A 15,973-nucleotide genomic window follows, 5' to 3' on the forward strand; every position below is an offset into this window, starting at 1 on the left:
CAGCAGGATCCTGTCCCGGGATAACAGCTGTCCTCTCCCGGGATAACAGCTCTCCTGTCCCGGGATAACAGCTCTCTTTTCCCGGGATAACAGCTCTCCTGTCCCGGGATAACAGCTCTCCTCTCCCGGGATAGCAGCTCTCCTGTCCCAGGATAACAGCTCTCCTCTCCCAGCCCTGGGACAGGGAGGCTCTGCCCAGCAGCAACAGGGCAGGAGAAAGTCTGTGATCCCCTTTGCACCACCAAGGAAACCTTTGGGCCCCACACCTGGGTTCCACTGCAGGGATGGGGGCAGGAGGACAAGGAGGGACCTCCTGGGGCCCAGAGGGGCAGTGACAGCGCTGCTCAGGCCCCGGGACACGGGGACAGCATCCCTGGGGACAGAGGGGAGGGATGCCCCAGAGCCAGGGCACAGCAGAGCCGGGGAGGCAGGAGGGATGCAGAGGGCAGGGATGGAGAGGACAGGGGTGCAGAGGGGCTCTGCTGCCCGACCACAGCCAGCACAGCCGGGAGAGGAGGCACGGCAGTGCCCCAGCAGCTCTGCCCAGCAAACACTGCAGGCACAGCACTCTGCCACCCATCCCGGGCGGGCAAAGCCCTCTCTGCTCTGCTGCCACGACCCTGCAAAGGCGCTGTGGCATCCCCGAGCCCCCAGACCCAGCTCCGGGGGCTGTTTGCTCCCAGATCCCGTCCCGCTGCTGCCTGCGGGAAAACAGAGCCGGGTGTCAACGAGAACCAAGGAGCGCAGCGCGGCGCTGCAGTGAGCGGCAGCGGTGGGAGGTGGGGGGTCCCGGCTCCCTCCGCACCTGGAGGTGTCAAACATCTATAGATAGCGCCCGGCACCCGAGATAGCGCCCGGCACCCAGAGATAGCGCGGGAGCAGCGCCAGCGCCCGCCCCGGCTCTGCCCCGGGGTTGAGGGGTGGCCGGGCTGCCCCTGCCCATCACCGGCTGCTCCCCACGGCCAGGGACACACGGGGGGACCCCAGTGCCCCCGGGCTCTGTCCTGCTCCCCTCAGTCCCCATGCTGCTGCCAGGGACCCCGTTTGTGCCCGTTTGGCTTTGCTCCCGCCTGGTGCCCCGTGCCAGGCTGCACACGGGTTCAGGGGCTGCCAGGCCCTGGGCCAGGCAGGTTTTGGCACACTCGGACATCACATGCTCAGGCTGGAGGTAAAACGAAGACAGCATCAGGGAAGACTCCCCGAGTTTTATTATGTACAGAAAAACGCTGTGACAGCTCCTGCTGCCTCTGCCCCCGCGGGGATGCTCACCTGGGCCGGGATCAGAGCTGGAGCGTGAGGCCGTGTCCACTCTCTGGAGTCCCAAGAGCCACAGGGACGGGTGTCCCCTGGTGCCCTGCACACAGCTGGGGTGGGCTGTGCCCAGCAGTGCCCTGGCACGGGGCACACAGCGGCGTGGCACCAGTTCTCGGTCCTCACAGGGACAAAGGTGTGTCGGACACACCTGGAACCGGGCTGCGTCCACAGCACAGCTACTTCTGCTGCTCCGGGGACTGGGGAGGTGCCTCCTCCGGCCTGCTGAGGGGCTCCTGGCCCTGTCCATGCCCCTGGGTGCCCTCTGCCATCCACTCTGACGGGATGGCCCTCTTGGCCAGCTCCACGTAGACGCCATTGTCGCGGCAGTGAGATGGGTGCTGCAGGAGCAAGGGACAGGGTGTGAGCCTCACCACGGGTGCCAGGGGGGTTTGGGGGTGTGGGATGCTGGGCTCTGGCACAGGAAGGGATGCCCTGGGTGCCATGGCCCTGGAGAGGGGGGCAGTGAGTGGTGTGGGGGTCCCAGCACGCCTGCTGAGCTCCTCACCATGGTTATGTACGTGTCCTCAGCTCTCCTCTTCTTCTTCGCCTCCTGCTCAGCCTTGGGCACCTCAGCTCCGGGGATGGAGGTGTAAATTGCTTCCTGCGAGGGGCAGATCAGGCTGTTTGGGACTGAGCAGCCCCCAAACACCCAGGTTTGCCCAGACACAGGGCGAGCTGCAAGAGCCAAGGCTGGAGCTGGCAGCAAACGGCCCCGGATGCCCGGGCAGGGTGGGATCCCCTCCCTGGCCTCCCCAGCCCTGAGACCCCTCCAGCCTCACTCTCACCTCTGCTTTGCCCTTGTTGGTGCTGTTCCCCATCCTCTCCAGGGCCGAGACGGTCGCAAACCTCGAGGGAAGGCAGCAGCAGTGTCACCCCCAGCCTGGAGCATCACCCGCTCCTCCCGTCCCTCCCTCCCTCCCTCTGCCGGGACACCGACACCCCTCAGCACACACCCGGGCCGGGCTGTCCGTGCTGCCGGCACAGCCCAGGAGGTTTGGGAGCCGAGGGGACACGCACGGTGACACTAGATGGCAGCAGGAGGCTGGCACCCCACACCTGGGCAGCTGAACCCCCGCACCTGCGGGCACCAGGGAGGGCTGCAGGGAGCTCACCCCCTAAACCCAGAGCGGCGTTTTTACCTCTTCCTCACGCACAGCCCGGCCAGGAACGCCACCACCACGGCCACGCAGCCACAGCCCACCACGGCCGGCCAGAACCCGGAGTCCCTCGGGGGCGCCGCATCCTCGGCACCTGCGGGGGGACACCGAGGAGGGGATGGATGGCACCGGGGGGACACCGAGGCGGGGATGGCACAGCCAGGACCCCCCAAGCCGGGGATGGCACCGAGGGGACACCGAGGACGGGATGGCACCGGGGGGACACCAAGGACGGGATGGCACCGGGGGGATCCCCAGAGCCGGGGCAGCCCCGGGAGCATCGCGCACCTCTGGACACCGCGGGGCTGACGAGCAGCACCGTGCGGCTCCTGAAGACGCTGCTGGCCTCCAGCAGGCGCAGCTCGCACTCGTAGGTGCCGCTGTCGTTGAGGCGCAGGTCCTGCAGCAGGATGGAGCCGTCCCAGCCGGAGATGTTCCCCCGCCACTGCGCCCGCTGCTTGAAGCGGCCCGCGGGGACGCCGTGGTTGCTGTAGTAAAAAAACACCATCTCCTCCTGCCGGGGCAGTGCAGGGTGGCAGGGGCGGGATGTCAGGCGCCTGCTCCTCCTCAGGAGCTCTCAGTTCACACTGTCTCCCTGTTCTGGGTGACTCTCAGGGAAAGCCCCAGGATGCTGCTCCCCCTCTGCTGCCGGAGCTGCCCCCACACGGGGACCCCTCTTCCTCTCATGGAAACTTCCTCTCCTCATGGCCCGGTGGCAGGAGGATGGGCTCACCCACGGCCTCTCTGGGGCTGCTTCCCCATGGCTGCATCCTCATGGCTGCATCCTCATGACTGCATCCTCAGAGCCTCTCCATGGCTGCTTCCCCACAGCCTTTCTTTCTAGGGTTGCATCCTCACAGCCTCCCCACAGCTGCTTCCCCATGGCTGCATCCCCACATCCTTTCTAGGGCTACTTCCCCATGGCTGCTTCCCCACATCCTCTCCAAGGCTGTATCCCCACATCCTCCCCACGGCTGCCTCGCCCTCCCTCCCCCACCACCATCCCCGTGTCCCTGTTGTCCCAGCCCTGTCCTGACCCACCTGCGTGCCAGCTCCTGCCCTGTACAGCCAGTCCACTTTGTGCAGGGTCCATCCCTTGCTGTCGGGGTCCAGGAAGAGGCACTGCAGCAGCACGGAGTCCCCGGCCCTAGCTCGGAGCTGGGGCTCTGTGAACACCCCTGCGGCCCCCGAGCATCGCCCTGCCGGGGACAGGGACAGCAGCATGAGCCCGGGCAGGAGCGCCAGCTGCAGCCTGCCTGTGCCCATGGCTGTGTGCTGTGCAGGGCAGCCCAGAGGCCCAGCCCGTGCCCCAGCCCTGCTCAGGGATGTGCGGTGTGGGGCAGAGCATCCTCCCGCCGCCACACCAAGGGCTGCAGCCGGTGATGCGGCCGAAGGGGAGCTGGGAGGCTCGGCCCCTGCCCACCTGAGGCTCAGCCCCTGCCCTCCCGCGGCACGGCCCCTGCCCACCTGAGGCTCAGCCCCTGCCCTCCTGAAGCTCGGCCCTTGCCCTCCTCGCCTCGGAGCCACAGCCTGCAGCTCCTGCATGACTCACTGCCTGGGAGAACCTGCGCTGCTCCCATCTCCGCCAGGCCAGCGGCGATTCCAGCGCTTCACGCGAATTTCAGTTCCTCCCTCACTGCCCATTTGGCTTCCTTCCCCTTTGCTCACAGGCTCCAGACCTGGGCTTGCGCTTGTCTGGCCACGTAACCACAGCTCGGGGTTCCCAGGGCGGCCGGACAGTGGGAAAAGAGCAAAGCAGGGGAACATGAAAGGCACAGAGCTGACAGCAACCCGAGGCAGCTGCGGCTGCAGGCAGGAAGGGCATTAAAGGTCTCTGAGCTAAAAGGTTCTGCGAAACGAGCGGGGCAGAAAATGTCACCGGAGCTCGGCAGCCCCACCTGGCCCAGCCTGCAGAGCCCTGCGAGGGGAGGCTGAGGCTCTGTTTGCTGAGAGCTGATTCAGCCCGGGGAGCTGCTCAGACAGGTAGGCTCGTCCTCTGCGCCCAGCCTGTCCACAAGCACCGAGGGCTGGGCCCTGGCCGAGCACCAAGCGTTTGTCTGAAACCCTGTAAATAATGAATGCAAAGTGCTGCAGCTCCCCAAACGAGTTCTGTCGGTCTTGACCAGCTGATGAGCTGAAAATGACAAATATTTGCCAGCGGAGAGGACCGAGGGAGCTGCCTGCCTCGAGCAGAGCCAAAATCATTACCTTGGGAACCTCTCCCTGTATTTAGAGCTGGTGAAGAAGCAGTTCTGCTTCTTTCAAAGCCTTGGAGGCTCAGTGCAGGGCAGATCCAGGGATGGCAGCGCAGTTTGCAGGTGTTTACAGGGGAGATCAGCACACACAGGGCCAGAGAGGCACCCAGGAGAGGAGCAGCCCCACAGGAGGAGAGACACTGACGGCTCTGAGAGCAAAGGGAGAGGGGAAAGCAGAGGGGAATAAAACTTGGAGCTTACCCAGCCATGTCAGCAGCAGGGCCAGGCTCAGCACCACCTTCATCTCCCTCTGCAAAGAACAGCACAGGTGACACCTGGGCCAGGACACCAAGGGCTGGCAGCCAGCTCAGGGTCAGAGGAAGACTCTGGGAGGCTGGAAATGAGCACAGCACAGAGGCAGAGACAGGGCTCTGGTTTGTGGGACCACACTGAGCCTGGAAAGGAGGAGCGAGCGTGGGGAGAGGGCTCAGCCCCTTCATATTTTCACCTAAGCAAGTCACGAATCTTTCCGGTGGTTTGGGGGTCGAGCTCTGACATCTGAGCTGAGATGTTCACAGCCCTTTACTGTGCTCATCACAGGAGCTGGCTCCTAAACCAAGAGCTCCTGCTCCAGATCTAACCCTGCCCCTGGGTGCTGTCCCTGCTCCAGCTGCACCTGCTCCACATCTCAGAACAAAGCTGATTTCTCCTTTCTGCAGGTCTGTCCTGCAGCCCAGGGAAGGACTGGCTGCCTCCCCAGGAGGTGCCAGGCAGTGTCCCAAGGGAGGCAGGGTCAGCACCCTGCTCCCTGTCCCTGCTCCATGACTCCCAGCTCTGGCCCTTCATTTGAGGCTGAGTGGTTCCTGAGAGCAGCTCCCCTGCCCCGAGAGCCCTCACGTGAAGCTGCAGCACTTTGGGGCTGCCATTACCAGCAGGTATTTCCCAATACTGCAGCAAAAATGAAATAGAAAGACAAGAGCTGAATCATCTCTGGCATTTCGGTGGCTTCTCTCTTTTTGCTCCACTGTGCAAGGCTGAGGCTCTCCAGACCAGCCTCAGCCAGGGATTCCAGACCCTTGGATCAGTTCTAGGCTGAGAAAATCACTCCAGCTTTGTACCTTCATCACCCCCCCCCCCCCCCCCTTTCCACAAACAAAAAATCCTGAGAAGTGGCAGCAAGCCTTCTGGAATCCTGTGCCATCTGCCTCTCCTAACACAGGACCCCTCTGGGGCTGGCTTTTTGCGTGGTTTGCTGTGCTCTGTGCAGCTCTGCCATGGTGACACACTTGGCTGCACAGCCGACCCGCAAACACAGCTCCTGCTCAGCCCCAAGCCCTCAGCACAGCCAGGACAGGGCCAAACCTGCAGAGCTGCACTCTCAGGACCACCCCATGCAGCAGCCAGCTCAACCCCAGTCCTGTCTGACTGCAGAAAACTGAGATTTCTGTGCCCAGCACCTCCCAAAGCTCTGGGGCTCTGGGCTGTGTTTGCCACCAGGTCCTTGCTGGGTTTATTGCCCTGGTTTTGAGGAGGATTCATTGCCCTGGTTTCTGGTCCTTTGCTGGGTTTATTGCCCTGGTTTCTGGTCCTTTGCTGGGTTTATTGCCCTGGTTTCTGGTCCTTTGCTGGGTGTATTGCCCTGGTTTAGAGCAGGATTTCTGCTCCTGGCTGGGAACACATTTAACACATTTCTGCAGGGTGTCCCCTGTGACACACAGCAGTGAGAGGGTGCTGGGAGGCACCAGCTGGAGCCAGCACCCACTCACCAGGCTGCTCTGAGTGTGCCAGTGCTGACACATCCAAATCAGACTGGGGGAAAAGGGGCACAGCCAGCACATGGCATCACATCCCCTGCCTTGGCACATGGCACTTCTGCTCCCCTGGTTCTCTTCTCACGAAAAACAAATGAAAAAAAAAAACCATCCAGAAATAAATACCACAGCAAAAATTACTCACCTAGAGTGGCCTGGAAAGGTCAGCTCGTCTTGCACGTTCTGCAGCAGCTGATTCAGTGTCTGAACCCGGAGTATCTGAATCAGTTGCTAAATCATCTCGAGGTTGCATATGCTGCATATATGCAGGATGTTTCTTGGCAGGTTGGGTCTGATGGTCACTTTTACACAACAGAAAGCAGAACAAGAAATCAGGATGTGCAACAGAGAGGGGAAACCAAGTGCAGATGCGTCTGTCCCAGAGGGGTGATGGGGCAGCTCCGGGAGGCACCTGACAGGAGAGCTGGGGCTCAGGCCAAGGCGAGGGACCGGCCTGACCAGTCCCAATGACCAGTCCAGGACACAGAGGTTCCTGGCACACCCCCTGCGCTCCCTCCTGTGTTGTTTGGGGCCCAGAGCTGCTCAGAGAGCTGTCCCTGCTGGATGCTGTCCCAGTGAGGCAGCAGCAGCACTGGTGACAGGGGTGTGCCCTCCTCCTGGGGCTGCCAGGGCTCTGAACCTGCCTGGCACAGCGTGGGCAGCTGCCTCCTCCTGAGGCACACACCAGGCACTGATTGGCCTCTGCTGCAACCCCCCTGGGCACTTTGAAAAACCCTTTTCATCCTTCCTCTTTCTGTGAAACACCAGAGCAGCTCCTGCTCCCCATTCCAGCATCCCATTGTTCTCAATTCCAGCATCCCACTGCTCCCAATTCCAGCATCCCCTCTCCCCATTCCAGTATCCCCATTCCCCATTCCAGTATCTCCTCTCCCCGTTCCAGTATCTCCATTCCCCATCCCAGTGTCCCCTCTCCCCATCCCAGTATCAGTGCCGTCCATGGCACACTGTTGCAATAAAGCAGTCAAAACTCAGTTTTTACTGCAGAAAAGCCCCTTCTTTACTCACAAAACTCATTTTTCACAGACTTTGTGTTCAGTTCCAATTGGCAGCTGTTTCCTTGCTGCACTCATTGGTTAGAAAATGGCATTTTACCTTTCCATCAAATCTCTCTATTCTTGGGTTGTTTACATATTTTGTTCACTGATTCTCACACGGCAGATTTCTTGTTATTACAAGTGCAGCCTGTTTTCCTTACTAGATTGTTTGGGTAACTTATGAGAACTTACAAGCTAGCTGCGCTGAGGAGTATCAGGCCAGCTGATTAGCCTGATTTTAGACAATTTATCTGCTAATTTAGCCAGATTTTAGGTAATTTATCTGGAAATTTATGCCTGATTTTAGGTAATTTATCTGGTAATTTAGGCCTGATTTTCTAAGACATTTATTTTATCTCTCCTTGTCTGCATCAGCACGCCAAGACATTCCCGTATGGGTGGCAGAGGAGGAGAAAGCTCAGCAGCACGCACAGCTCCAGGGTGGCAGCTCAGCTTTGCAGCAGCAACACTTGCCCAGGATGCAGCAGATGCCTGGCCAAGCTGAAATGCAGCATTTTGCAGCAAAAAGGAGCCTCTGGTTCCCCAGGGGAAGTCGTGAGTGCTGAGAGGGGAACGGCAAAGCCACTTCCCCAGGCTCTGTGATCCCAGCAGCCTTTCCCAGGGAAGGTTTGGCTGACAGAGATGTTGTGTCGCCAGGGAGCACAAACACTTGAAATATTGCTGTACAGGAGAGAGGGGGGATATGTTTTTATCTGGAGCACAGATCTGCAGCTGACCTACTTGTCAGGGACAGCCTCACCACACCTGAAAGCTGCAGCCAGCACAGATGCTCAAGGGGGGGACTTGTCCTCTTTAGGGTTAAATCTGCTCCCTATAAACCTTCACCCATCACCAAGTGACAATTTTTACACCTCAGGATGGCAGTTTTATAGGTTCAGCTGTATTTAGCCAAATAAAGAGATCCACAGCCCAAAATGGAATAATGAATTTATTGGTAATTGCACAGCAAAATCAGCAGTAAACCTGGAGCACGTCTGTAAAAGGAGAATATTTGAGTGATACAGAAAGAAAGCAGCTTTTTAGGGATAGAGTGAATGAATCCCACTGCTGTCCGCCATTCATTGTGGACAAGGCTGGTGAAAGAGGAAATGCCCTTCACCACCAAGGGGAAGTAATTGCTTCACAATTAACCATTTCCCTAAAGCAGGTCCCAGAAGAAGGGAGGAAGAAAACAACTACTGCAACCAGAACATTCCTTTGAGCAGTGCTTGAGTCCATGGCTGAGGTAGATGGGGTTGTGTGTCCCCAGAAACAGAGTCCCCATTTGCATTTCTGATTTCAAAAAAGAAGAAAATAAAATTGTTTTCTATGAATTGTGCTTCGCTTCTACAGGTAGAAGGAGCAGTACCCAGTGGTGCAGCTGAATAATAAAAAATACTTCAAAAGCAGTAGGTTCTCTTCACTCCAGCACAGAGGATGCCAGGTATCACTTCATCAAACTGCTGTGAGTCAGTATGTTCCAAAAAACCTGAGAACAAACCTTGGCAGTGCCCAGAGAGCTGGAGCAGCTTTTTCTTCAAAAAGTTGGATTTCCAGGGCTCAGGAAAAGAGGGATGTCGCCAAAAAACCAAACCAGTGAACCAAAGCAGCTTGCAGGAAAACCAAGGCACATTGGCACTGTGGGCACTGAGGCTTCTCTGGGCCCCGCAGATCCGAGGGCGAGAGATTTTCTTTTCCCCAATAAATTAGAAAGATTTTTAGAACATCATTATTTTGTGTTTAAATGGAAGTGAATTATCCCATCAGCATTATTCCTCCAATCCACTGAGAGCAGAGCATATCCTTCAGTCTGCACTGGTCACCCAGCAGCCTCTGGAAGGGTCTAACCAGGATTTTCAGTGCTGTGATTTTGGTCTTTTTGCACAGCTTTGGTCAGTAGGGATCTTCCTCATCCGTGTCCTAAACGGGGAACAAGGAGAGAAACTGAGATTATGTGTAAAGAAATGAATCAAGCCATGATTTCAGCCAAAGACTGAGCCTGGCTGGGCTTCTGAAATGCTTCCCAAAAATCTTGCTGTGCTTGGGCAGGCCAGAGGACCTGGAAAACCACTGCTATAAATATAAATATAAATATAAATATAAATATAAATATAAAATCTGTTTGACTTCTCCCAGACACAACCACCATGCTATAACCCACATGAAATGTATTTTAGGAGAAGCAGCAGCTAAAGATGAACCAGAAAGTGCAGCAGAGCCCTGCAGAGACAGCCCTGAGCAGCACAAATTATTGTTTTTCAGCCACTTTTAGAAGCCCCTGGTTGCTGTAACCACAGCGGGTTCGATGGTGTCTCACACGCAGCTCTGCAGCTCTGAGCTCACCCAACAGCTCAGCTCTGCAAGGCCAGTCTCACTGACACCCATTGCAATCTAAAGGGATTTTCCATTGGCTTTGCAATTTTGTCTGGTCACATATGGAACATGAAAAAGCACACTGGAGGAACCCCAAACACGCAGAATTGTTCAAGTGAGAGGGCAGCTTTCTCAGAGACCTGATCAGATAAATATTTCGGAGATAAATATTTCAGTATCAGACAGCAAAGGATCAAACCTGGCAGAGCACTGCCATGAAAGCAGCAGGATTTTATCATTCCAATTCCACTCCTCCCAAGGGATGAGAGGACAGTTTCCAACTTTTGACATCTCCCATGTCCTGACAGCATTTCCTCACCAAGCTGGGGCTCCATCCTTCCCCATCTCTCCTCCTGGCACCTCCCTGATTGCAGAACATCACCTGAACAGCCCTCCCACCTCTGGCCCGAGGCGTTTCCTGCTTCCCCCTCCTCTCCAAACCTTCATTCCCAACACTGCAGCTCAGTGCCTGCCGTGTCTAATGCAGAACTGTAAATATTTTATGTCCAACTTACATAATTGCCTGTTTTTCATCCTGTATCTCATAGAAACCATCAGCACACGCCTGTCTGAAGGCTTGGGCATTTAGGGCAGTTTGAAATCACTGGCATTAGGAGAGTGGCTCAAACAACACATATTTAAACCCTCCTTAACTCACGTCCTGAGCGTGTGCAGGAGAGGCAGAGGTGCCCCAGAGCGAAATGAGCTCTGCAGGACACGCAGACAATGAAAGCCCTCTCCAATCGGGCATTAATTACCCTGGAATGCGGCTCCCATTCCAGAGAGCAGGACTCACACACAACGAGGGCAGCAGGTGGCAAAGCCACTCCGGGGCTGGAGCACAGGCACCTCAATCACAGGAGCTGCTGCCGGGCTGGCCAGGGGAGCAGCAGGATTAGAAGGCAGCCAGCGCTTCAGAGAGCACGGCAAACAAAAAGCAGAAACAAACAAACCAACCGCCAGGGTTTAGCAATGCTCTGCTGCGGCGAAAAGGAGGTGAAAGGAGGAAGAAAACACAGAGGGCTGAGGGGTCGCAGCCTGCCTTCCTTGTCACAGGCATCTTCTCATTAAAAATCTTGCCTTAGGATTTTTTCCTCCTGAGAAGCTGAGAGGCCTCAGGGACAAAATGTAAACATTGATTATCTGCTGCTGTGGAATGCAGCAGGTGCATCTGGGATTGGGCTCATGTGGTTATTTCTAATTAATGGCCAATCACAGCCCAGCTGGCTCGGACTCTCTGTCCGAGACACAAACCTTTGTTATCGTTCTTTGTTTTTCTATTCTTAGCTTAGCTAGCCTTCTGAGATGAAACTTTTTTCTTCTATTCTTTAGTATAGTTTTTATATAATATATATATAATAAAATAATAAATCAAGCCTTCTGAAATATGGAGTCAAATTCTCATCTCTACCCTCAACCTGAGAGCCCTGTGAGCACGGTCACACTTCCCCAGCACAGCACTGCCAGCCCCAAACTGCTCCTGCAGAGCCCCCAAAGAGCCCCCACGGCAGCTGCCACTGCACCCCTGATTTGCCATCTCCAACTGACAGCTTTGATTCCATCAAATCCAGAAAAATCAGTTTGATGGATGTCAGGACAGCTCCCCCAGCAGCACAACCAGCAGCTCTCACTGCAAGGAGCCTTTGGGACAGCTTGGACACCCAGAGGTGTTGGGACACTCTGCCTGCTGCTCTCAGCACCTCATTGGAGCACCCAGATTGGCAAAACCGCAGTGAAAACAGCAATTTTCACTTACCACGCAGTTCAGGCACCACTCCTTGAGCTTCCCCCCGCAGCCAGCCCTGTCTGGGTGCTCAGGCCTGCAGAAAAGCACAGCATCAGGCTGGACTTCCCCCCAGACACCCCAGTGCCACCCCAGTGGACTGTGAATTCTGGTGGTACCACACGGAACTGAAGGGTTTTCATGGTGAGGAAAAGCCTTTAAGTCAGCTCAGCAAAGCCAAAAGGACCGAAAGCTGCCAGATGCCTCATTTTGAAGGTGAAATGAAAACAAAAAATGAAAACAAAGGTTGCTTTTTGACTGGCAAATCTTACACCACCAATCAAATCATTAAAAGACTGCAGTAAAACAAAATCATTTTGCAAGGAGTTGAGCAGAAGGGAGTTCAGTCTCCAAGGCTCTTTCAGCACCTGGCAGCCCTGCTCAGCCCACCACAGCTGGCATTATTGGGTTTGTTTTGCTGTTATGGTGATTTCACCCCAAAATGCAGCACACAAATCTCTCATGCAAAACATCCTGCTGACTCAGGCTCAGATAAACCTCATTACAGAAGTGAAATATGTCTGAGCCCAACGTGCCTCAGCTCCACGGCTCTGCTCACACGAATGGCAGCACACAGGGGATGTGCAGCACAAGGGGATGTGCAGCACAAGGGGATGTGCAGCACTGGTCTGTGCTCCACTCAGGGATTTTCCACAGCTTTCTGCCTGCTGGGTGAGCAGCACATCCCAGTGACTGAGCTGCGCTGAAGGCCAGTGGGGAAATCATCCCCCGTGCCTGAGCCAACACCCCAAAGTGGAAATACAGGCTCCAACCTGCAGCCAGGACTTACTCATCAGACACTTCAATGGAGGATTTCTTGTAGCCATATTTTCCTTTCTCCTTCAGCAGCCGGAATTTCCTCCCCATCCTCACCAGCAGCAGGACGGCCACGAGGGCAGAAGGGAGGAACACCAGGATGGAGAGCAGAGCTGCTGAGCTCAGCTGGAAGGCCAGGCCTGGAACACAGCGAGGCACGGCGTGGCTGGGCCCTGGGACAAACCCCAGCCAGGGCACAGCCTGGTGGCCCTTCCACGTGGGACACGGGGCTGGCAGGCTGGGAACAGCCTGTCCCCACGTCTGCAGGGCTCCTGTCCCCACACCTGCAGTCCCCAAACCTGTGGGGCTCCTGTCCCCAAATCTGAGGTACCCAAACTTATGGGAGTCCTGTCCCCAAACCCGTGGGGCTCTTGTCCTCAAATCTGTGGGGCTCCTGATCCCACACCTGTGGGGCTCCTGTGGTTCCTATCCCCAAACCTGTGGTCCCCAAACCTGTGGGGCTCCTGCCACCAAACCTGTGGGGCTCTTGTCCCCAAACCTGAGGTCCCTGAATCTGTAGGGCTCCTATCTCCAAAACTGTGGGGTTCCTGTCCCCACACCTGTGAGGTTCCTGTCCCCAAACCTGAGGTCCCCAAACCCTGGGGCTCCTGACCCCAAATCCATGGGGCTCCTGTCCCCACACCTGTGAGGTTCCTGACCCCAAACCCTGGGGCTCCTGATCCCACACCTGTGAGGTTCCTGTCCCTAAACCCTGGGGCTCCTGACCCCAAACCTGAGATCCCCAAACCCTGGGGCTCCTGACCCCAAGCCCAGCCCAGGCTCAGGGCTCAGGAGCTGCAGAGGAAGGCACGGCACAGTTCTATCAGCGCGCTGAGCTGGGAATTTGGGGCAGGGCTGGCACGCAGGGCAGATGAGGAAATTGGTGCTGACAATCAGCGCTTGTGATGTGGGGATTATTTTTAGGCCAGCGTTTCTTCAATGTTTAACTTGTTCTGCCGCAATTTGCGGAGGCTGAGATTCCTGAACAAAGGGACACTTTTGATTTCTGCTGTCACCACTGCTCCCCCCGTCCCTTCCTGCCCCAAATCAATTCAGCAAAGCAATCAATTCTCAAAGCACTGAGCTCAAAGAGTGGGGCTGGGGCAGCCCCTGCTGAAACTCCAGCGTGGAGGTCCAGGGAGCATTTCCCACGTGATGCTCGGGATTCCAGGATCCCACAAAGCCACTTTTGTCATGGGGTGAGGCCAAAGCCAGGGCAGGGAGCCTTACCCCGCTCTGTCACCAGCAGCACGGTCTGGGGGATGTTGTGATAAACATCTGGAGGGTTCTTCACGCTGCAGATGAATGTCCCGTTGTCACTGAGCTCCGGGCTTTGGATGGCGATGGAGGCGTCGCCGCTAGCAACGTTCCCAACCCAGATTATCCTGTCCTTGAACCTCCCCGCTGTTGTGGGGTGTGGGACGGAGCGATAGTGAAAAATCTGCGAGGAGGGAAAGGCAGGGATTGTGGCAACAGAACACTCGTGCAAGAAAGCAGAGTGAACTGCTTCTGCGTTGCAAAAACAAAGGGATTTTGCATTGGAAAAATGGAGGAATAATGTCACACTAAGAAGTCAGGAAGAGCATTTCCTATATAAGAGAAATAAAGCCACCAACCGAATCTTTACAGCCATCCTGCGCAGTACACAGTGCAGCACTTGTGACAACCCCCTAAATTTATCTATTTTACCATTATTATGCCGTTTTGTATTTACCTGGAGTATTTTTCTCCCCCCAGAGAACACCAAAGGAATTTTACAGGGGGAACAAGGCAACAACGAGAGTCCCAAACCGCAAAGTGAGGCAGCAGCCCAGCAAAGCAAACAGAAAATTCTGATTTTGGCCCTGTTCCACCTACTGTCTCCATCTGGCCCCCAGCGAGGGGCCGGTAGGTCCAGTCCACCAGCAGGCTCTCGGTGATGGGGGAGCTGGATCTGAAGGAGCATTTCAGCAGCGCCTGCTCACCCACAAAAGCTCGGACTTTAGGATTGACTTTAATTTCCAGGGAAAGGGCATTGCAGACACCTGATGGAACGGGCACAAAAGGCAGGGATTCATTTTGTGCTACATGTGAGGAGCTAAATTGTCCCAAAAATACCGACACGTGTGCAGGACTAAAGCACAGCAGTGACTCCCTCCCCTCCCTCCACAGCACTGAAATTTGCAGGAAAGCAGAAATCTCCCCTGCCCTGTTCTCCGTGGGACTGGAACTGGCCCCAAATGAGGCACCGGGGCAGCAGCACCAGGAATGTTCGGATTTGGAGACAAGGGGGTGAGAAATGGAATCAGCGGGGTCTCAGACGAGTTAGCAAGCACCATCTTTAGGGACTTGGAGCAGTTCTGCCCTGCGGTTCTGGCCACAGCGCCTGGATTTCACATGCACCGGGTCAAAAGTCTCCCCACAGCTCCAAGTCCTTTCAGTTCTCGTTCCCAGGGTGCGCAGTCACCTCTGCCCCGTTCAACCCCGGCCGTTCCCGAGCCTCCCTTGCCCCGGGACGGCTCTTCCCGAGATTCCCAACTTCTCCAGAGCACCGGGACCGCCCTTCCCGACCCTTCCACCGCCCCGGGACGGCTCTTCCCGAGCTTCCCGGCTCCTGCAGAGTACCGGGACCAGCCTGCCCGAGCCTCCCCTGCCCCGGGACTGCTCTTCCCGAGTTTCTCTGCTCCCCCAGAGTACCGGGACCAGCCTGCCCGACCCTTCCACCGCCCCGGGACGGCTCTTCCCGAGTTTCTCCGCTCCTCCAGAGTTACTGGGACCGCCCTGCCCGAGCCTCCCCTGCCCCCGGAGCCGCATCCCGAGCGCTCCCGGCCCGGTTCCATCGCGGAACGCCCCGGGCACCGCCAATCCCGTCCCAGCCCGGAGCCCCCCGGTACCGAGCAGCAGCAGAGCCCCCCGCGGGAGGAGGAGGAGGAGGAGGCGACCGCCGGGCCCCGCCGCCCCTGGGCGCCGCATCCCGGCCGGGCTCAGCCCCGGAACATGGCGCTCACCTGGCGCAGGTGAGGGCGGGGCAGCCCCGAAATGGCCGCGGCGCCTGGGTAGCTCTGGGTACACCTGTGTGGGACACCTGGGAACACCTGGGAACACCTGGGAATGCCATAGCACACCTGGGTACACCTGGGTGGAACACCTGGGAACACCTGGGAATGCCATAGCACACCTGGGTACACCTGGGTGGAACACCTGGCTGGGAATACCTGGGCACACCTGGAGGGAACACCTGGGCACACCTGAAAATACTGGGGTACACCTGAGAGCACCTGGGCACACCTGGGTGGGAACACCTGGGCACACCTGGCTGGCCCTGCTGGGAAAGGTCTGGCACAGCCACGGTGTTTGTCCCCAAATCCCCAGGTGGCTCCTGTCATTGTCACCGCCAGCCCGCTCACTGAGCTTTGGTTTTTTGGGTGCCACACAATGAGGAATGTGTCAGGATTACATTATTAAGTCAGGATGTTCCTTGCTGTGAGAT

At 57.0% G+C, this 15,973-nt stretch overlaps 1 protein-coding gene across 1 annotated transcript; it reads right to left on the minus strand.

The window, feature by feature from the left end:
* Positions 1 to 9,425: 9,425 nt before the first annotated feature.
* LOC128947290 (myelin protein zero-like protein 3) lies at positions 9,426 to 15,456 on the minus strand. The gene is made up of 6 exons (XM_054291548.1): positions 15,378 to 15,456; positions 14,362 to 14,528; positions 13,735 to 13,945; positions 12,479 to 12,644; positions 11,662 to 11,725; positions 9,426 to 9,452 (listed from the first exon to the last, which is right to left on the minus strand). The coding sequence occupies exons 1-6, from the start codon at positions 15,454 to 15,456 to the stop codon at positions 9,426 to 9,428; spliced, it is 714 nt and encodes a 237-aa protein (XP_054147523.1).
* Positions 15,457 to 15,973: the final 517 nt, after the last annotated feature.

This window comes from Melozone crissalis, unplaced genomic scaffold (assembly GCF_028551555.1).
Source record: "Melozone crissalis strain CALT ecotype California unplaced genomic scaffold, PUWL_Pcris_2 ptg000092l_1, whole genome shotgun sequence".
Classification (NCBI taxonomy): Eukaryota; Metazoa; Chordata; class Aves; order Passeriformes; family Passerellidae; genus Melozone; species Melozone crissalis.